General features: G+C 38.2%; 2 protein-coding genes across 5 annotated transcripts; both read left to right on the top strand.

Annotated features, from left to right (window-relative positions):
• The first annotated feature begins 979 nt into the window (after positions 1 to 979).
• Positions 980 to 4,946, top strand: LOC102195473 (uncharacterized). Of its 2 annotated transcripts, XM_013909981.1 has the most exons (6): positions 980 to 1,041; positions 1,627 to 1,790; positions 3,429 to 3,503; positions 3,808 to 4,088; positions 4,541 to 4,624; positions 4,738 to 4,946. In XM_013909981.1, exons 2-6 carry the CDS (start codon positions 1,675 to 1,677, stop codon positions 4,866 to 4,868), a joined length of 687 nt encoding a protein of 228 aa, XP_013765435.1. In that variant the 5' UTR covers positions 980 to 1,041; positions 1,627 to 1,674; the 3' UTR covers positions 4,869 to 4,946. The 2 variants fall into 2 exon arrangements, with proteins under 2 accessions (XP_013765435.1, XP_005729711.1); XM_005729654.2 differs by lacking the exon at positions 3,429 to 3,503.
• Positions 4,947 to 10,593: 5,647 nt separating this feature from the next.
• rem1 (RAS (RAD and GEM)-like GTP-binding 1) lies at positions 10,594 to 22,450 on the top strand. Of its 3 annotated transcripts, XM_005729652.1 has the most exons (7): positions 10,594 to 10,697; positions 10,777 to 11,171; positions 12,165 to 12,281; positions 15,482 to 15,861; positions 19,039 to 19,121; positions 21,158 to 21,377; positions 21,483 to 22,450. In XM_005729652.1, the coding sequence occupies exons 4-7, from the start codon at positions 15,516 to 15,518 to the stop codon at positions 21,758 to 21,760; spliced, it is 927 nt and encodes a 308-aa protein (XP_005729709.1). In that variant the 5' UTR covers positions 10,594 to 10,697; positions 10,777 to 11,171; positions 12,165 to 12,281; positions 15,482 to 15,515; the 3' UTR covers positions 21,761 to 22,450. The 3 variants fall into 3 exon arrangements, with proteins under 3 accessions (XP_005729709.1, XP_005729708.1, XP_013765434.1); XM_005729651.1 differs by having other exon boundaries at positions 10,594 to 11,171; XM_013909980.1 differs by lacking the exons at positions 10,594 to 10,697; positions 10,777 to 11,171 and having other exon boundaries at positions 12,053 to 12,281.
• Positions 22,451 to 22,681: the final 231 nt, after the last annotated feature.

Here is a 22,681-nt window from a genome sequence, read left to right as displayed (position 1 = left end):
TATATATATATATGCATAATAAAGTGCAGTAAACCTGGAAATCATCAAGAAAATAAACAGCTATTTGTTGATGATATCAGAATCCTTTTATGGCCATCATAATTATTGTGAACCAAAAACAGATAAAAACAATTTCACAAAAAGCAAAACTACTTGTAAAACACACAAAGCCTAGTTCACCAACAACTGATGACAAAATAACACGCAAGGTCAGGTTCCAATGCATTACATGTATTTGGCATTTTGTAATAAGGGTAAAAATAGGTATCAACACTCGGCCCACATCACACCAATTCAGCCCTGGCTTTATAACTGAATCAAAACACCCTGCCTGGAGCATGAGTTTTCAGCTGAATAATCCTTCTGCCCTGCTTCCTTCGAATGGCTTAACAATGACTCCAGACCAAACATGTGACTCAAACCACTCCAGATACATTCCCCTTTAAGCTCTAATCATTTTAACCAGAAAAACACTAGTCAAAGGGAGTACACAGACCAATGTAAAAAAAAAAAAAAAAAAAAGGAAAGGAAAAGTTACTTTATGATTATGAATACTTTATAAAAGAAGTTAACAGATTTTGAATGCAAGTTCGCCATCAAGCAATTCTCTGCTATGAGTCAGTTGGTTTTAGTTTTCATTTAGTGAATCTTTTCATGAAACTGGGATAAAGGAAAGCTGTTTCTCATTTCTGATGTTTTGGTATTTGTATGTTCACACCTGCACTAATAAACTACACCCGTGTGTGTAATTCAGCCAAATCACAGCTTCTTTTATTGCAATAAAAACAAAAGCCAAAAACTACAACAAGTGCTCCAAAAATTTGCAAACAGTAACACGTGGAGACTGCAGTATGCCTCGGAGTCATGTTTTTTTTTTCATGTTTTCACATTAGCCATGTGCAGATTATCATTGTCACTAACCATGACTATCAGAAGAGTCCTGGCCTGGGAATGTTTACTTTCAACTTTCTAAGAATGGCACAGTTTCATTTCTAAGCAACAGAAAAAACTTCAGTTGCAGAATACCAACAACGGACATTGGTACGTAAACAGATTAGCAAAAAAATGCTTTACAGCAGTGACTGATATGTGTACATGTGATAATATATTTATTTTAAACTAGATTACAAGTGTAGAAGTGTGCATTGTTCATCAAAACAACTACAGGCTATTAGTGGCTAGTGAACTAAGACTGTAAAGTGTGTCTCCCCTCTTACTGCTGCCTGTGACTGAAGCATCTTTGTATGTTTTTCATCGTGTCTTTGCTTTCTTTTCAGTCACATTGATGCTTTTGTCACCATTAAAATTTTATACATTTTCTCATGAGGATGAAATTGATAGCTTTAAAAGAGGAAAGGGAAAAAATTACTTTTTTCCCATAAAAAAGTAATTTGGGGCATAGATTCCTTAAACAGAATAAATCTTTAACCAAAACACCCTAACATAAGGCCTTCAGGTGAATCAGATGATCTTCATCACCAGATAAAGTGTCGTCACATGTCACGAAAAATTGTAGAGCTTTCTGATTTGAGGGCTTTTTACATTTAGTCCTAAGAATTAAAGATCTAAAAAAATGTTCACGTTCAGTGTTATTCTACCTTTTCTACCTCTCAAACTGTTGTTTAGTGTGGAGATCTGCATCACATTGCTGCTGCCTGCTTTCCAAATATCGCCATGACAGTGCCTGAGCAGGTGACCTACGAAGTCTTCTGTTTATCCCTGGCAGCTCTAGTGCTGGCTGTGATTGAGCTCCTGCTGCTCTGTTGCGTCCTCAAACAAATCAGAAACAGGTAAAAGCAGCTGCCTCATACAAATCAGCCGCTCAATTCTGCAATTCAGAGTTATTTAGATTTACACTGAACTACTATTCTTCTATGTTTATTTTAGAGGTCACTTTAAACCTTCAATTATCAATAATCTCTGGTGTTTTTAGCGTGGTTCTTTTTGCAAGAACATATGTTTGTATAAACTGCTTTGATACAACTTTGGCATTGATTTTAACATTTCAGATTAGCCAAACTCGCTCTCCTACTTTTGACAAAGGCACAATTCAATTCAATTCAATTTTATTTATATAGCACCAAATCACAACAACAGTCGCCTCAAGGCGCTTTATGTTGTACAGTAGATCCTACAATAATAGATACATAAGACACTAGAGCCTTTGTATGTAATATTACAACTACCATGCTAAGCATTAAAACCACAACACTGGCTGACTTAATTCCCAGTTAGTGCATTTCTTACAATGGTGCCGCTAGCTCTAAACAGGAGTCATAGGAGTATTACAGTGTAAATAAGATTCATACATCTCTGTTAGACCCAAAGTATGTGACTGCTTATAACTGAGGTGGCAAACAGGAAATTTAACCCATGGTCTTTAAAGGACACATAACAGAGAGATGTGGCTACTATGGCTACCTGCTCCCAACCAAGTTATATGTTCAGCATAATTTATCATGGATATTTAGCCAGGTAAAAGGATAAAAACAGCCATTGTTGCGACACTTTGACTTTAAACTTGACATGGCACACAAAGACATCCCATTGTAGTACATATGGCTATCGACATGATTCGTGTGTCACAGTTGAGCCTATGTCCCAGCTACTGCAGTTCCAACACAAGAGCTGTTGTATGAAAATGCTGTTACTTAGACCAAATTATAATTTCAGCTTTGATTATGATCACTTGTTATTTCTAAGAATACCCAGATCTTTGTATTGAAACTGGATTGCACACCTGGTGAGGATTTGTTTGGATCTGTGTGTCTGCCTTAAATTCAATAACATGTGACATTGCAGGCAGCATTTATCCCTTCAGCGCTCACACTGAGGCCGAGCCTTAGTCAGAAAATGAATAGCCCTGGTAAGTAGGGCAGCCTGACATTAATTCAGCAGATGTAATGGTTGACCCAAGCATGACCAGTCTGGTGACGTCAGTCTTTGGCTTGCATACTGGAGATGTGTAGACACTTCAAGACTTGTTGAGGTGGTGCAGTGGTTTCCTCCCACAGTTGAGGAATCTAAACTGAGACTGTCTCGTTCTATGTGTTAGCCTAACTGGTGATCTGCTCAAGTCTCAGGCAAACCTTTCATCAGATGGGGTAGGCTCCAGCTTACAGCAGCCCTCTGCAGGATAATGCCAGTATATCGAATGGATGGATATTAAATAGATTTAAGTATTTGGTTAAATGATATCTTAGGTTAAAATTATGACTTTTAAAGGAAATCTCCTCTGCTGTTGGTCAGTTTTTCCCAGGCTGGTTTACTAGCGTAAAAATGAATGAAAGTAGTGAAGTTAGTGAGCCCATGTTTTCTCAAAATGATTTTCCCTTTACAGTGAATGTTTTATAACCTTTTTTATAGTATCTTACTGTTGGTATTACTGGATAATATAGTCCAAATTACAAAAATCTGTTACATTACAGATACCAACATGGAACCGACTCAAGGGGCCATAAAGGTCTGGCTGTGTGTTCAGTGGAAAAAAAAGGACCCAAAAAGTAACTTTGAGCAGTGATTAGTCTCTCCCATATCCACTGACCTTGCTGTGTGTTAAATAGCCTCTTACTGGATGGCAGGATTCAAGGAGAATATGAAGGTGTAATTACTCTTCAATGGGATTTTTATACTAGTATAGTCTGATTGGATGGATCCAGAGGACAGAGCTAGTTCTTGTGTTTCTTTTTCCAAGATGAAACAAATTCTCTAATTCAGACCTTAGGGAATATAGCTACAACGATGTAGAGACCACAAATATTGATCATCTCATTAGGTGTAAATAATCAGTTGGATCTGATTCCTCAGAAACATCACCGAGATGCAGATCTCAGCAGAACAACCTAGTCGTAAACTGACTGTCAGAACCAAGCCCGACCATGCAGACCAGCTGCTGGACCACCTGCTGGACAGAGTGTTTCTCCAGGGGAATGCAGGACTAGCATCTGGAGGAGAATCCCCAGCGGACGTTGAATCACAAACTGGAGGAGAATTCAAGAAGGAAGTTGGAATAGAACCTCAGAAGAACCTTAGAGAAGGATCTGGATCATACCCAGAAGCTTCAACATCCACTTCTCATCCTCAAAGAGGTAAGTGTTACCAAATTCACTTCACTTTTTCATTGTCATAAGTAGTTAATATGCAGTCCAGAAATATAAATACGTTTTAAAAAATGATAATTAAGTTTAAAAAGTCAGGAATATATGTTTAGTCATCTGAATAACACAAACTAAAATGTGTCTCAAAGTCGAGCTGAAACCCCAAAATAGCTTCAATAGTCCTGAAATAGGCATTTGAACTGGCATGCAGTGAATTAAGTCAGACTGAATCAAATCTGTGATTTGGTGTAGTACAAATACTGATTCATTTCTTCCAGAGTTTTAGTTGTTCCTTATTGACAGTGTGGAAGCATCGCCACCTCCTGTAACTAAAGGGAACTGCAGATTTTACAGTTTTGACTAATCTGGAAATACATACTGAAATGCTTCAGATAAGAAATGAATTTTGACTGAAGACTGATCCAGATTGTTCTCTCGTGCAGCTGTGAATCCTCTTCATAACAGACTGCAGCAGTGGTTCCAGGTGACTGCTCCTGGTCAACATGAGAAAAAAAGACATTTCAAAAGTTTGTATGAAATCCAAATTACATAAATCAAAAACTCAGCTGTTATTATATTTCCACATATTAAGTGTCATTTATTCATATGCTTATTTTTGCTTTAATATCCTTCACTCCAGCTGCATCCCATCAAACATCTTCTGTGGATCAAACCAACAACACGTACTCGCAGCAGTCCCATGAATCCCAGCATGGCTCTTCCTCATCTAAGGGTCCTTCATCCACTGCATCCTCAGAGGAAGACAAGTAGCACGATGGGACAGAAGATCAGAAACACAAACACTGATCAGATTCTGAAAGAATCTGTCAAATAAAACAGCAGAGCATATAACACTCATGTTGGCGACCTCACTAACACGCAGCATTAGAGGAAAAATTCTTGTTCTTTACTGAAGTTAAAGGAGTTACACCAAAATTTATAAATATCAGTTGTTTAGAAAACTAATTTGGAATAATGTACAGCAGTATTAAAGGTGCCGAGTACAGAAAAGTGAGCATGGTATACAGTTATACATAAAATATGGTCAAATATGATACCAATTTTTGGGATAAAGTTGGTAAATTTCTGTGTTACAGCAGCCAAAACGTTAAGCGTAACCTAGCACACTAAATCATAATCTAAAAAGAATACAATAAAAACTAAAGTGTGACTAAAATACATTAATGCATTTTAAATACAATAATGATGAGATCATTATCACTTGTAAATCAATGTGTGTGAATGTATCTGAAGCATGAACGCAGCATGGAAATGTTGTCCTGGGTTTCGGACACACTGGGGTTTCTTGTTCTGTCTCTTCCCCATGTTAAGTTTACTTTTACATCTGTGATTCTCTGCTTAGTTTTCGTTGCTTACTTCCTGTTTTACTTTATTAGTCAGTCGTCTTGTGTTTTTAATTATCTGTTATCATCGTTTTGTGTTTGCTGACATGGAATTATCTGGATTTTTTTTGCCATTTCAGTTTATGGATTTTGTAACTCTGGGCCCTGAACTACAAAGCAAGTTCAACATACCAAGGGTATATTTCCATTATCTGTGTCCACTGTCATGAAACTGGCAATCGCTATAAGCAGTCACATGAAACTATTATCAGCTTGCCAAGGCAACCCAGGGTTTTTCCTGCATATTCTCATGAAAGGGGCGGTGTTGCAGTGTCTGATCATTTAGAAGGGGCATTTTCTGGAACAGATGACTTCTCCTACACAGAAACTGTGTAACACAGAAACCTCTCAAGAAACTTCCAGTTGCTTTTCGTTCCAAGCTCCTTAGATTACTCTGACCTGGATGACTGAGAACCTCCACAGACAATGTGATGAATGCTGCAGAAAATCATTAATCTGGTGATTTAGCACACAAAGTGATAACAATTTAAATTCAGCTTAATTAGCCACTATGCTCTCTATGTTACTGTTTCTTTCTAAGGTGACAGACCCATTTAAACATCGAAGCTTAAATAATACTGCCCCACAGTTTAATAAAGGAGTTTGTCAGCATAGCCACCTTCTGACAGTTTTAGTTTTTATTCTCCCAGCTGCAGACTCGGAGATGTTTAAGGGTTTGGAAGATTATTTACAATCTGTTTTTTATATTTACAAGTTGGTCTATGTACAAATTTGATGTGAGATGAGCAAGTACAGGATAGGTGTCATATTTTAAGATGCTTATAGAAGAATACGACTATTTTTAAATTGTTTGCTCCAAATAAATATAACAAAGTCAAATAAGAAAGAGAATCTAAGCTCCAGGGAGGCAATATAAATTGCCCCCTAAACCTAATAACAAGTTGGGTCACCCTTAGCAGCAACGGCTGCAATCAAGCATTACTGGCAATGAGTGTTTTATAGCACTGTGGAGGAATTTTGGGCCCAGTCATCTTTGCAGAATTGTTGTAATTCAGCCACACTGGAGAGTATTTGAGCATGAACTGACTTTTTAAGGTCATGCCACAGCACCTCAAGCAGATTCATTTCAGGACTTTGACTAGGCCACTCCAAAGTCTTCATTTTGTTTTTCTTGAGCCATTCAAAGGTGGACTTGCTGGAGAGTTTTGGATCATTGTCCTACTGCAGAACTGTTACGGATTCAAATATTGGGGATGGATACAAGAGGAAAAACCAAAATAACAACACTGGTCCGGCCGGGTTGAGTCAAACGATGATTTTAATGATCACACTCGTGGGAGATGGACACCGTACGCGGACAGCCTCAGATCTCAAAATGGTGGAGCATTGATCAAACTCTTATAGCCTCTAGTGGCCCCCACCTAATCATAAAAGCCTAAACATTCACATTCTTTCTCTCACACGGCGCCTAAGCTACGACCTTGGCTCCCTGTTTATCTGCTCCTGCTGAGATGGGGCAGAAAACCTCTCCAGTATCTTCTGTTCTCTTCTAATCAGACAAATAAGGCGATGACTTTCTGCGAACAGTATTTCTTATAACTCAGCAGTATAATGCATCATAAAACAATATCATTCATTCACAATAAATCAGCAGTCTAATGTAATACAGTTTAACAAATGTAATAGTTATCACCTTCTTCTTCTTGAGGATAATGCTGCCTCCTCCTACTTCATAATTTAATCTTTAATTAGGGGTCTAACATGGCATAAAATAATATTATAATCTCACAGAACCCAAGTGCGCTTCAGCTTGAGGTCACAAAAAGACAGCTGGAAATTGTTATTTCAGTAATTACATTATATGTGGCATAGTATGACAATGTTTGAGACAGGACAGGCAGGTAAAAAAAAGGAAAGGGGGCAGAAAATGGGGAAAAATATAATAAATGGACAGAGCACAAATACAAATAGACATGTAGAGTGTATCACCAACTGCTGCACCTGTAAGAAAAAAAAACAAGCATACAGCATGTCCATCCTAGCAGGAGAAGCAAGGACGCCCCAGATGGGCCACACTTGGACAAAGCTTCAGAGTCCCAGAGGACTAGAAGCAACAGGCAGTCGACCCCGCTAGAGACTGGCCACCCTGGTACAAGCCGAGAACAGTTTTTAGTTTTTCTTTTTGCTATATTTACTATAATTTGATTTTCACTGTGCAACTGAAGAAACATATTTAAAAACTCTCCGCTGCTTGACTTCCTCTGACCATGTGGTGGCAGCAGAACTCAATATCTGACTTACTACTAATACTCATACTACTGTCAGTGAAACATATGTACAGCTTGTTTAGTGGAACTAATCTACATGTATACAGACTCTATCTGGAATTTTCGTTAACCAAAGGAAAGGAATTTAGCCAAACAATTCAATATGATAAACAAAACGCAGCTTTAAACTTACAAATGAAAGCAGAAAAACATTCAACATGTTTCATTTTGTCTCCCAGAAATGTTTGATGATTACTTTATGGTTTACAAAATGTCTCACATAGGATGATTTCAAAGTATAAGGTTAGGATCACTGGGCAGTAACTGTTATTTGACATTTGGATTAGATTTTTATAAAAGGAAAGAAATTAAAGTTAGCTTTATTGTCAGCTCCAATATGAAGAAAATTGTAGAAACATAGAAATAAAAAATACAAAAACCAAAATACACAAAGTAAAATAAGAAACTTAAGACAAGAAAATGCCATAAAAAAACTGTGTGTAATAGAGTGAGTTGTATAATACAGGTATGATAATGTCCTTAATGTATGTTACCACTTACGGTAAATGTTTGGTTTTTTTCACATTCTGCAAATAAAAGAGACAAATTGATATGAATCGGCTGTCCACTAAACCTCTCAACCTTGCAGCGCAGGCCTGTCGCCCTCTACAGATTTTCAGTAAAGGAGTGCAAACCGAGCTCTCATAAGAGCTTAAAAATCAGGGTGATAAAATGAAGCGTATGTTTGTTCTAACATAAACTTCATTTCCTACTAAATTGTTTTTTCTCTTTTTTAGGTTGTGATAGATGTACTTTATTTGCTTTTACAGCTAGTAGCTCTTCTTTAAGAGTTCCCAGTAACTCTTGGAACTTTAGTGGATTATTTTTCTGTAACTCTAAAACTGAAACAGAGTTTTAAATGACAAAGAAGTGTCTTAGTTAAGTAAACATTTTGACAAAATAGCACGTATTTTCCTATTTTTTTATGCCACGTCTTTATTTCCATATTTTCATGAGCATTATCAAGTGTGACGATGTTGACGCTAGATTCTGTTTCATCTCAATATAAGCATAAACTTAAAAAGCATTTAACATTGTGCTTATAGGAAATCATATCTCAGCCTCTATGAGACAGATTTATGTCATGCAAACTTTTTATTTACATATCACAAATCAGTGGCAGAAGGACATGAGACACATGACTGATGATCAGGCCATATAACAAATTCCCGGACCATGCTTAACAGTAATGATGGCTGGGAAACCCAGTTTAAAATAATCCAGACTGCACGGCATATCACTGCTGTGGGGCAGTCTCAGCACACAAACCCTCTGTATGAAGTGTAATAAAATCTAGAACATGCATATTTTTTTTTAGGATTGTTCAAAGATCTAAAGCTTCTGAAAAAAAGTTTAAAAAAACATATTGACATGGTGCAGTTTGCACATGCCCTCCATCCACTGTATACTGTCATTCGATGTGGCTAAAAATAATGTTTATTTAATGTTATAGTAATTTTTTTTACATAGCTAGACTGGTGATTCAATACTGGACCTCCCGGTATGTACCCATAATGGACGATTTGTATTACAAGATTCTGAGAATTCTTCCCCTGGAAAAACTGACATTCACCTTAGATGACAATATTGAGGGATTTAATTAAATCTGGCAACTGGTGGTGGATTCAATCGACCTCTCTGGACTGGAATTTTGTACATGGTCTGATGTGACTAAGTCTGGCCATTGACTTCAAAATGGGGCACTTCGTCATTGGGGTACTCTGCTTTGTTGTGTACATCCATAGAATCTGCACAACAGGTTAATTGATATCCTGCTGTTTTTAGTCTGAACCGTTAGATTTTTAGTGTTTATTTGTTGATTGTTGGTAAATTTTCCTTTTAAAAGGAGAAGGTTAATAGCCACAACATAAGGAAAGGTTGTACTGTATAAAGCAAGTCTATTATTTTGATAAAAGCCTGCAAATTAAATTTGTTTTTTAAAGCCCTTTAAAGGCTTTTTGTTTTTAAAACAAGTGGAAACACTGAAAGCTTTCAACCAGCTCATAAAACTAATGATGGCATGAGTCTTCTATGAGCTGTCTACACCTGATTAAAGCCAGATGCAGTTCTCAGCGGATGGCAAAATCAAAAAGAGGGGGTAGAAAGGTAGAGTTGTTTTGGTCTCAAATCAGAAATCCATTAGATATGAACTAGCTGACTGGTAAAGTTATGAATCAATTGTGCCAGACTGTGCTGTTTAGGAAACGACATTTCAAACAAATGGGAATGCACAGAGAAACTCCTCCTTTTATATTCAAACTCTTAACCTGAGGGGGTGGACAAAAGCTAAACATCTGCGATGTGTTGAGTTTCAGTCAGAACACTCACACTGACACAGAGGAAGTGAATTTTCCATCTCAGCTCATGTGTAAACTGTGGGAATCCATTTCTACCAGAGGTATAAAAAGTTAAGAATAATGAATATGAAAATATTCATGTTGAATACTTAATTTGAATATGATTTATCCCAACTTTGGCATGCTATTAAAGCTTCACATTTTTAAAATGATTCTTTCATTTCTACATGGAAGATTGTATAATGGCATCCTGTATTCTGGACCAACTGCAAGCAGCGTAAAGATGACTGTTCAATACCAAAGCACAGGGAATTACAGTAGTCCAGACAGGAAGTAACAAAATCATGAATAACTTTTTCTAGGAACTTTGGGTTATTCAAATAAAATGTAAGCAAAAAGCAGGACAATTGCAATTAGCCTACTCTAACTTCTGGATCTGAATTAAGCCTTCACTGAATGCCTTAAACCTGCTCGTTTCCCACTGACCAGCAGGGGGCGACTCCTCTGGTCTGTTTGTACAGAAGTTTTGTAGTGTGGTGTTTAGTGTTTTCCTTTTGATCTTGTTCATCTGCATCCTCCGCTACTACTCCATTTCAACTTCTTCCTGAACTAGTAAGGGTTCTAACATGAGAAATCCTAGATGAACTTGCTTATTTACTCTTAATATCGTTGGGTCTGGTTATCATTTCAGATCAGACATGCGACCCTCCCATCTCCAGACAGCTAACAAGAACTAGCTAAACAACAACATAAAATTATAAGCTAACGTCGTGCCAGCTAACATTAGGTCCTAGAAACCCGAACGTCTTTAAGTACTTTTCTCACCAGTCCGTCTCTCGATCTCCTGCTCCCTTCTCCTGTCACTCGGGAATAAGAGATACTTAAACTCCTCCACTTGGGGCAGGAACACGTCTCTGACCTCGGCTGTGAACTGTTCCAGTGCGAGCTGGAGGCCATTACCCAATGAAGCCAACAGAACCACGTCATCTGCGAAAGGCAGAGATATCCTTAAGTCTTAATTCATCATTTTAACTCACCAGGACTACTAGCTACTAATCCATACAAAATTGGCGACTTCATCAACTGGTAGGTAATAATGTGTTATTTTTGTCCCCTCCATGTCAATTTGGATATTTCCATTATGAAATTACCCCAATGGAGCAAACTACAACTTATACTTAGTGTTAGTAGGTCGACAGGGTGGTGTCTCAAAACATATTTAACAGTTTGTGCTCCTACTGTGAATGAACTTCCTGTATTTGGTCAATACATGCAACTTGTCTTGCCTCAAACTACACGTGACGAAATTCTTCAGCTGTGACATCAACATTTTATCACGCAAACACTAAACAATGCCACAACAACATGTGGTTTTACCTGTATTAACTGGGAAAAAAATAGCCTCAGAGCTGAAATATTTCACTGCTAACCTAAAAATCAGCTGTTTTCATTCCTTAGAAAGGCAGTAAAATTATATCTTCAGTAGTTAGGGAGCTGATAAATTGCCATTAATAAACTGGTAAATGGACTGGTACTTACATAGCACCTTTCTACTCAATTTGACCACTCAAAGCATTTTGTAAGTCTGTTTTATCTAAACCTAAGCAGAGTAAAAATAAGCCTGATATTTGGTCTCCTTAGCATCCTTAGATTATTATTTCAATCATAGGATTAAACATGTTTAATATAAGTGTCCACCATTATAACATATGAGAGAAAATTAGAGCAAGTATTGTCTGTATCTTTTATTTATATGTAACCAGAATTTTTAAAAAAGTTGTCATATCAATTGTAAACTAGACTATTCCAACTGAGCTGTTTTGTTACTCCAGACTGTGTCTTTTAGGTCAAACAGGAAGTGACCAAAATGTTTTCCTAAACCGCCTGCCCTCCACACTGATAAAACTCTCTCTCTCAAACGCACACACACACACACACACACACACTCCCTCCTCAGATATCTGTTTCTCCTCTGCTGTCACTCTGAGACACACACACATACACACACACTGGAGGAGGTAGATAACCGTGATTCCACTGCTGAATTTTTAACGCTGTTGTGGAACTTTTTTTTTCTAGGCGGGTTACTGTGGCACCAGGGTACTGTTACACTGACAGAGTCAGAGAGACAGGGTTCAGTTCAGTTCTGTTGTTTACTGAAGCTGGACGGAAGCAGCTGTGCATGGAGTGTATATGGTAAGTCTCTCTATCTATCTATCTATAGACATGCTGTGTGTTTTGTCCTGTTTTTAGCTATTAGTCATATAATAAACGAGTTTTAGATATTTCATTCAAAAAAACTTCACTTTCAGAGCTAAAATCATGTTTGAAATAGTTCTCATTCTTTCAGTTTGTTTGGTTTGCTTTAAGTAAAACCAAATAATGTTGTTCATCACCTCTTATTAACTAGTCAAGTACAGTTATTTGGTCTGTATATTGTATGTATTACATGAGCGATTTGTTGCTGCTCATCCTTAGCTTCAAGTTTATCCGTTTTGTGGGACTGGTGATGCTGTAACTTTTTAATTGCAACCAACAGCTTTCACCTGGTCTGCCCGGCCTTCACCACCACTAACTGTTGTACTTGGCACCTTTAAATGTGTTAATTATTCATTATAGGAGGGTTTTTGTGTGTCTCTGCTCTCTGGTGCATAGGAGAAGTCGCTTTTGGTTCCTTCTTTGATCTCTAGCTAGATTTTGGAATTGAGACTTAAGTTTGACATTTTCCAGAAGGTTTCTTGAGTTTATATGTTTTTAGGTTTGTAATTTTGATTCCCATCTGTGATGTTTGTTATAATAGTATTAATTGTCTCAATGCATTTGTTTTCACAGAGAAATCAAATTAAACAAAGTTTTGGGTTTCTTTAACTCATTTTTAACAAAGAATGACATGACTGAATGAAATGCATGAAGTGTTGTGTATGATGGTGATACGTGATACCACAGAATACATGGAAATGTAATGAAGGTGTAAATTTTGTCTGAAACTGCAATCACTGTACAAATTGTTCACAAATTTCTTAATTGGCAAGGGCATGTTATTTGTTGTGTTGTTCCCTAGCAAAGTGCTTTCTCCTGTACATAAATCAGTGAGTGAGGTCACTCAGACACCACTTCAAAAATGCATTTATTAAAAAAAAAACCTAAAAAACCCCTACTTTAAAACAAACACTATTTAAGGTTAGCTCGGCAGCTATCTGTCCACAGCAAAGTTATCACATTTTGAGTCCTTCTATGGCCTTGCAATCTTTTAATAATCCCTAAAAATAATCAACTGTACTTTCAGCTTTCAATTTACCTGCACGCAGACATATAGCCTGTATATAAATGATGGCCATAGTCACTATAAAGTCACTCACTAATTTGTGGACACCTATTTTTAAGCAACAAGGTGAGCTTTTGGGCCGTCATGATCATAGGTTTTTTTTAAACCACATGTCACGGGTGAGGGGTGGACGTCACTGAGAACGAACGAAGTACTTTTGAAAACTTACTGAATGAAAATTATGTTGCCATAAATTAGACTTTAAATTAGCTCAGTGGCTAATTTAAAGTAAATTGTCATCATCACATGTTGTAAGCTGCAAACTAATTTTCTCCTGCACTTTATACAGCATACAATCAGATTTATTTTTTAAAATCAAAGCAGTGGTGACTGCTGGCCATTAAAAAAAAATCCAGATATGAAGTTTTCATGAATTGGCATCACCTTTCTGATCTGTAGGCTCTTTCTATGCATTCACTGTCCATTGTATTAGGTACAACTTTTCACCCACTCAAATATCTAATCAGCCAATCACATAGCAGTCAACATCAGAAGAAAGGTCATTTAAGTGCCTTTAATGCAGCATGGTTGTTGGTGCCAGATTGGCAAGTTGAGTATTTTGGAGACTACTTATCTACAGGGATTGAATGGTCTGAAAAACAGAAACTATCCAGTGAGCTGTGGGTCTCTGGACAAAAATACCTTGTTAATGTCTGAGGTCAGAGGAGAAACAACTCAAATAAACACTGGTTATAATGATATGCAAATTTGCATCCCGTTGAATCTTGAAGCAGATGAGTTGTAAAAACACAAGACCACACCAAGTGCCACACCTGTCAGCTAAGAAGAGGAAATGGAGGCTAAAATTTGCACACGTTCACCAAAGTTGTAGAGTAAAAGACTGGAATAACATTTTCCTGTCCGGTGAATCAGGGTTTCTGCTACGACTTTTGGATGAATTTGGCGTAAACAATATAAAAACCATACATCCATACTGCTTTGTATTACCAGTTTATGCTGGTGGTAGTAGGGTTGTGATGGTATAAGGGGCGTTTTTCTTTGCACACTTAGGCCTCTTAGTACCGAGCATTGTTAAAACAGCACAGCCTACCTAGGTAGGCAAAAATGGAAGTTCAATCTGGTACTAGGTGTATCTAATAAACTGTCTAAGTGTAGTCTATAGCAGCGGTCCCCAACCCCCGGGCCTTGGACCGGTACCGGTCCGTGAGTCGTTTGGTACCGGGCCGCGAGAGTTGAGGCTCAGGTGTGAAATGTATGGTTTTCAGGGTTTTTACCGGTTTTCAGCGTTATGTTGTTATCGTTTTTTATCGTTTACTCTGTTTTCCTTGGTCTTTTCACGTGTGTTATGAATACATTTTCTTTTTTTCGGTACCGGTACTAGTTTTATTTTGTTGTATTTATCCGCGACACTTTAAAGGCCGGTCCGTGAAAATATTGTCGAGCATAAACCGGTCCGTGGCGCAAAAAAGGTTGGGGACCGTTGGTCTATAGTATCTTCATTAAAGACTGAAGCACTACTGCTAAAACCTACGATCAGTGAAATTAAAGATGAATGAAGTTAAAGATGAATTTGTATATATTGTTTCTGCGTTTTGTCACCATATAATCCAATAATACAGCTGAGCTCTGAGAATTCAGATTAACTAAATAAACTTTTTTTCCTCTCTATAATATATCCTGACCACCATAACTTCCCCAGCTGTCACTGCCACAATCCCTCTGGATACGCTTGTGGAGGTCAGTCTATAAAACCAGGCAGGAAATCCGGAGAACACAGTCACGCTCTCCTTTTGAAATACTGTTATTTATTTAACCTTTTTTTTTTAACAAGGAAATCTCTGGTGCTTTATTATGCATTTTATAGTGTAGAGTAGTTAACATTATGCCACAAAAATAGACTACGCTTTTAGCAAACAAATGAAGGTCTTGCTGTGTTTCTCCACCTTCTCTGGTCTAAACCTAAAAACAGAGTGCATTTCTACATCACTGTGGCAAAAACAGAGGTGGTTATTTGGGAAAGACAACAAATTGCCTCTCTGAAAAAGTTTGCAAGGACCTTTTTGGACCAGATTTTCCTCTGAACCATTAACGGTCCTATTTCCTCCCTCAGGCCCCTCCTGTCCTAATGCCTTTACCGTAGGAACATGACCCTCAACACCCAGAGAGAGAAGGAGCCCCTCCAAAGGCGAGGCAGCACTCCAGTTCATCCCCTTTACCAGCAACCGCCTTGGATCCCCAGCAGCACCCAACCCAACCCAGAGCAGCCCCGTCCCCAGCGCAACCACCCCCCTCTGGGACAGTCAGCGTCCTACCACCCTGGAGACAAGTCCCTCCATTACCGTGCCCAGTGGAGTTCAGACTCTGATGATGACTCACAGAGTGATTCGGACTGTGTTTACAGAGTAGTGTTGCTTGGTGATCATGGAGTCGGAAAGACTAGCCTCGCAGGAATCTTTGCCGGGATAACAGACAAGGATGAACAACCTGGAGGTGGGACATTATGAGTGCTTGTTTTTTAAGTGCCTGGTGGTCATTACATCTAAATCGTCACACTTACTCATAGTTTTTAGTTAGTTAAGATAGTTAATTATTATTAGTAGTATAGGTGTTGTTTAATTTAGTTGACAGGGTTAAAGTTTCCCGAAAAATGATGCCCAAAAAAACGAAGAATGATGGACTTAACACCTTGAAAGATGTTCTTTCTGTTCAATATTGTAAAAAAAATTAACTATTTCAGTTCAGTGCACATATTCAGGGTATTTTACAGGTAGGGTTCCTCTAGTCTTCTTGGAGAACTTGTCAGAGGATTCAAGCAGTCTCTTTGTTTTCATTGTCTTCATATGATCCCAGACTAACTTCATGATGTTAACTCAGCCCCATAAGAACAAATGGAGATATATGTTACCCTTTGCTGCGCAATACCATAATGTCAAATCAAAAATGCTGCAAAGTTTTAGCACAAGCCACAGATATGTTAGGCCAGTCACTCCTAGGAAGTTTCTCCGTTTGTGGATGTTAGCTCTCACCACAGATCGATAGAGTCCCAAAGCTTTAGAAATGGCTTTACGCCTTCCTAGACCGACAGATGAAGGACTTTGTTTCTCTGCTGTTCTTGAGTTTCTTTTCATGGTGGCTGCAAAGCTTTAGCACAAGCCACAGATATGTTAACTGACAACTGACTCTGTATAAATAGAAATTAGCCAAAAGGATTCCTTAACCACAGACAATTTTTAACCATGCTTTCACAATCTTTCACACTCAGTGCACGGTGGATCAGCACACACTTTTTGTCTCTGACTTTGTTGTGAGATCAACCTTGGCTGGCCTGAGATTGATCATCTGTCACGTGTTGACTGGCCTCAGGCCATAATTGATAAGCTGCATTGATCAGGTGATAGTCTGACGTGATGCGAGGCGCAGTCTGTCTGCTGTTTTCAGAATGGTCATACATCCATGGGTTTACATGTTTTGTTTTGTTACTTTTGTTTTTTGTTGTTGGTTAATCACTGATTGGCCTTTTTTTATCTTTTCAAAGTGATCTTTTATTTGCCTCCAACATCCATATAATTTGTGCGTAATTGTTTGATTTTCAGAGAGATGAATGCAAAAAGGCTTCTTTTCTGAGTAATTCATAGCACAGACATTACAGAGTATTATTCCAACGAAACATACAGAACATTTTGAAACATTAACATTTTGGCTTTTTTCTGATTCATTTTTATGTGGGTTGTGCTGTCAGGGTTTACTTTATTGTTGTCTCTTTTTGGTCCACCATGTTGTTTATTATTTTAGTCATAGCTCTAGGGATAACAGAGATGTTCAGCTGCTTCTGTCAGTGCTCCACTTTGGTTCAAACTAAAATCTCTGGACTAGATTTGGGTGATCTCGCTATAGTCCAGTCAACACTGAGACCGAGGGACAGGTTCAGGCTCATGTTAGGGTAACACTATCCACCTTTCATGTTGCATAGTGTGTGCGACCCATACACAAAAAGAAGCAGTACTGCTTCTGCAGCCTTCTGTTCCAAATAGGACAAAGAGGACAGACTAACTGTTACTGGTAAGAAAAAGAAAAACAGCCAAGGGAGTTTATTTCCCCCTTCAAACATAAAAAGAAAAAAATACACCATCAGGAGAATCTCCAGCTTGTTCACCTACAGCCTAATTTCTGAGCATAGCTTGACACATAATAATTGAACATCTAACTTTTGCCTGCATTTTTTTCCTCTTTGCTTTCTTTACTGCTGCTTCAGTATGTTTGTATACGTGCAAAATGCAACAACTGTCCACCCTAGACACACAGCTCAGTTTTTCACGCATCCAATGAAAATGAGGTTGAGGAGAGCTTATATACTTGCATTTCTGAAAATGCACAATTCCCTGCATTGCCCTTTAATTCAATATCAACCAATAGATTATATTTTATAGATCAGTGTTGCTGCTCACGCGCATTAATTTCAAAGAGGGCAGAGGGTTTTCCGGCGTGGACTGAGCAGCTCAATCTGATTAAAGTCCGGACTGTGACAAAGCCACACTTGCTGGTGTGTTCTTGATCATTGTCCTGTTCAGTTGCACTTGAGTGTCAGGGCGCAAGCTTGATGGCCAAACATTCTCATTCAGGAATTTCTGATGGAGAGCAGAATTCATGGTTCCATCAATTACGGTAAGTTGTCCAGGTCCTGAAGCAAAGCATCCCCAGAACACCACACTACCCTCACATTTGTCTGACTGTTGGTATGATGTTCTTATGAAATGCTGTTATTTTTATGCCAAAATGCTCAACTTTTGTCCAGAGAATGTTTTCCCAAAGTCTTGAGAACCATCAAGATGTGAGACAAGCCTGTGTGTTCTCTATGATTAGCAGTAGTTTTTGCCTTAGGTTTTCCCATATATGTCTTTTAGTCTCTTTCTGACTTTTGAATCATGAACTCTGACCCTAACTGAGCCAAGTGAGGCCTACGGTTTGTCAGATGTTGTTCTGGGTTCTTTTGTCATCTCCTGGATAAGTCGCTGATCTGCTCTTGGAGTAATTTTGGTAGGCCGGTCACTTCTACGAAGTTTCTCCGTTTGTGGATGTTAGCTCTCACCACAGATCGATAGAGTCCCAAAGCTTTAGAAATGGCTTCGCGCCTTCTTAGACCGACAGATGAAGGACTTTGTTTCTCAGGTGTTCTTGAGTTTCTTTTGATGGTGGCATGGTATGTTGGTTTTGATCTTTTAGCCTACTTTACTTCATTAAACAGATTTTATTTAAGCAATTTCTTGAGTCAACAGGTCTGACTGTAATCACTGATAAATCTGATTATCAAGGAGGACAATTACTTTCACACAGGGCTGGATAGGTTTAGCTTTGTACTTTAAAAACTGTATTTTGTCTAATATTAAAATTAGTTTCATGGTGTGAGACATTTAAATGTAATGAATGAGCAAAACAACAACAACAACAAAGGGGCAAATACTTTTTCACAGCCCTGTAGGAGCTGATATCCTTTAGCCACAGCTGCTCTTCGGTACTTTCAGTGCCAATTAGCAAGTGTCAGCATGCAAACACGCTAAAATGCCAAACAAAATAAAAACCGACATGTGAGCGCGTTAGCATGCCGATCACAGCGTTTAGCTCAAAAGCAGATTCTCAAACCTGTCTTTTTGTATTTATTGTATGTTACAGAAGACACATATGAGAGGACACTGACAGTAGATGGAGAGGAAACGACGCTCATCGTCATGGACAACTGGGAGAACGACAAACTGGTACAGTGTGTTAATATCAATATAGTAACTAAAACTAGAAAGTACATTTGGTTTATATCACTCATTAAAAAGTGCTTTTCAATAAAATGATTTTACATAAAAAACAATAAGGAGCCTAAAAAAAATCATGCTACATACATTCATGCTGTTTACATAAAATAACATATCCTCTAACCAAAATTGCAGATATCAGCAGTTTCTAAAAGATGGAGAAAAAAAACATATTTAAAAACAGTTACAGAGTCTTGAAATGACAGCAAAGGCACCAGTGATCTGGAAGTAGGCTTAATGATCGGGACGTAACATGTCTACCACATACAGCATGGCTGCACGTGACCATTTAAGGTTTTAAATATAAATAGTGCAACTTTACACTGGATTCTGTAGAGCACAGTGAGCCAGTGCAAGGCTGCCAACGTTGGAGTAATGTGATCTCTCTTTTTTGTCCCAGTAATTAATCTGGCTGCTGCATTTTGAACTAATTGCAGACCAGCAAGAGTGACTGACTAACTCTAGTATACAGTGCATTAAAGTAGTCCAGTCTACAGGTAACAAAAGCATGCATAACCCTTTGCAGATCTAGTGGTTTAAAAAAATAATTTTAGTATGGAGGATGTTCTGAGCTGAAAGAAAGTTTTTAACCACAGCATTGATTTGTTTGTCGAATTTCACATTTTTCTAAAAGATTTTTCCATTGGTTTTAACCTCTATTTCATTAAAAGGGTAGTCAAAGATACCAGGTTATCCTTTAACCTCTCAGTTAAAAGTGGAGAGACAAACAATATGATCTCTGTTTTGGACTAGCTCAGCTGCAGAAAACTGAGACATCCCAATTTTCTATACCCAAAAAGCCCTTATTGAGCCTTATTATGGTACAGTGATTTCCAAAATTCAAAGATAAATACAGCTGCAAGTTATCTGCACAATGAAAAGAGATATAATACTGAAAATAAAACTAAGAGATTAACAAAACTGAATTAAATAAAAAGCAAAAACTAACTAAAATAGCATCGTGTACCTACAAAACAAACTAAACCAGCAATGTATAGGAAATGTGTTTAGTTGCAGTCGGGTCAGATTTGGTAGCACAACCAGCTTCTGTGAATCTGTTCATTAAGATGAGGATGTCAGTATTACTGTGTTTCAAATGTTTCCATTGTTTGGTTGTTTTTTGGATCGCTCTGAACTCCTTAAATCGTTTAATCTCACAGACAAACACTATGTTACAAACACTACACTTTATTTAAAAAAATAAAAATTATTGTGGAAACTAAGCGATAGTTTGAAACTAAACTGAACTCAAAACCACGGTGTGTCCGTGTGTTACAGAGTAAGGCTGTAGGGCAGGACAGGAAATTTACAGTGTTTGAATCTCTGGGTTTCACAGCCACATAAAAAAACAATAACAATGGTAGGGAACTGTGTCGAGATGATAATATTTTTTTTTAAAACAAACTTTTCCTATGTTGATTAAGGTTTTATTTTAGGATCTCTAAAACATAAACTTGTCGCTTTGACACAGCAAAATGAATTTTACCAAAAGAAATAAGATATGGTTCATAAAAAACTACCACAAAAAGTAAACATCTCAAGGTGTGCACAAATACAAATAATATGAATACGTGTGTCAGTAAGTTTGTTTTTTTTCACATTAATGTGAAATTCAGAACAAAGTGTTCTGTTGGGGCAAATTTCATGACTAAATTTAACAAACATGTTGCAAATGCCCTAAAATGTACTAAAAAGCCTGTACAATAAAGTTCTTTCTACCTTGGTACCATTAAAAAAAGATTCTTGAGCTGCAAAGCAGTATAATTTATAGTGGCCATTTGCATAGCTCTCTGGTTATGCGTAGAGGATTATGAGTTAAACCAGTGCAGGGGCTACAGACATGTGTGCAGTGTAAGTCACTAAAAAAGTTGGACAACTTTGTCCAGCACAAGCAGCTTAAGAAGTAGGCATTCATTATGTGAGTATTCACAAAGAAGCTGATAACATCTGATTTAAAGTCTGGGTTCAACCTTCTCTGTGTTTAGGTTTCCTGTCAGGAGGGGGAGGATGGCCCCTCTCACAATGACTGTCTGAAGGTGGGGAGTGCTTACGTCATCGTCTACTCGGTCACCGACCGCTCCAGCTTTGATTCTGCTGCTGAGCTCCGCATCACGCTCCGACGTACCCGCCAGGCCGAAAACCTTCCCATCATCCTCGTAGGAAACAAGAGTGACTTAGTCCGATCGAGAGAAGTTGCTGTGGAAGGTGGAGTGCAAGTGCAAGACGTACATAAAAACACATAAAAACTACAAAAGTACTAATAATGAATTCCTGCTACTATATTAATATGTCTGTGTCATTTATCCCCAGAGGGCCGAGCATGTGCAGTCGTGTTTGACTGCAAATTCATTGAGACGTCAGCGTCGCTTCAGCACAACGTGACCGAGCTATTTGAGGGCGTGGTCCGACAGATCCGCCTTCGTCGAGACAGCACTGAGGCCATTCAACGCAGGCGCTCCGTTTATAAACGGAAAGAGAGCCTCACTTGTAAGGCCCGGCGCTTCCTGGACCGACTGGTGGCACGTAACAACCAGCGCATGGCAGTGAAAGTGCGGTCCAAGAGCTGCCACGACTTGGCCGTTCTGTGAATTTGTCCGCCAGCAAGTTTTTTGACTCACTAGAGCTCTCTCTGGTCGTGATAATGTGGACGTTAGTGTCTCCGGTGATTCTAACGCGCAGCGCCAGACAAGTTCAGCAGTGAACTACATCAGACAGTAACATAGTTACTATGATCCTGTTGATCATGTTTGAGCATCTGGTGTTAACATTTGTGGAACTATAACAGCAGATGACTTAAATATTGAGATACCAAACAGTTAAGTGTTCAATGTTCATTGTGAGAGTGTGTTCAGTGTGTGTGGATCATGTAATGTAGTTTCCACTGTGTCGCTTGTGTTGTTTTCCTGAGGTTTTGACTGTTTTTAGTTCCCCACTGTGCAGAATAAAGTCTTAATTAAGTCTTAAAGGAATAGTAATCTCAAAATCACATTTTTCACAAAGAACATGATATTGATATGTTATTATTTATGATGATGCCATATTTGTTTCCAAGTTAACTGCTTTTTTGAAAATTATTTGAATTTACTAACTGCTTTTTGTGTCTATTTTTAAAGGATGCATGTGGCCTCTGTGCCATCAACTCAGACTGTCACTTGGTTTTTGAAACCAGTGATGTCCGTAGTTAGAAAATGGAGTGCTAGACAGCTTAGTTAACAAGCTAGATCCACAAGACATGTAGCATCATAGCACAGATGTAGATTCCTGCTGATTTGAGTTTTCACTCACCAACTCAACAGCACCCTACTGAATAGGGTGTAGTCTTATGAGACAACAATCAATTCTACCGGAAATTTAAAAGCCTCCGACAGGACACCAACACTGCAAACATGGTGAAAAAGTCAATTTCACTGACTTGAATGAGAAGAGCTGTGGTGTGAAAACGGATACCAGATATTGCCTGTGTTGGTACACCTCAACTTTAAGCCCTAAAATTGAAAAGGATTTTTTTA

Source organism: Pundamilia nyererei, unplaced genomic scaffold (assembly GCF_000239375.1).
Source record: "Pundamilia nyererei isolate P.nyererei 1_Seehausen unplaced genomic scaffold, PunNye1.0 scaffold00034, whole genome shotgun sequence".
Lineage (NCBI taxonomy): Eukaryota > Metazoa > Chordata > Actinopteri > Cichliformes > Cichlidae > Pundamilia > Pundamilia nyererei.
The sequence above is the reverse complement of the archived record's forward strand: the minus strand, read 5'-3'. Positions and strand labels throughout refer to the sequence as shown.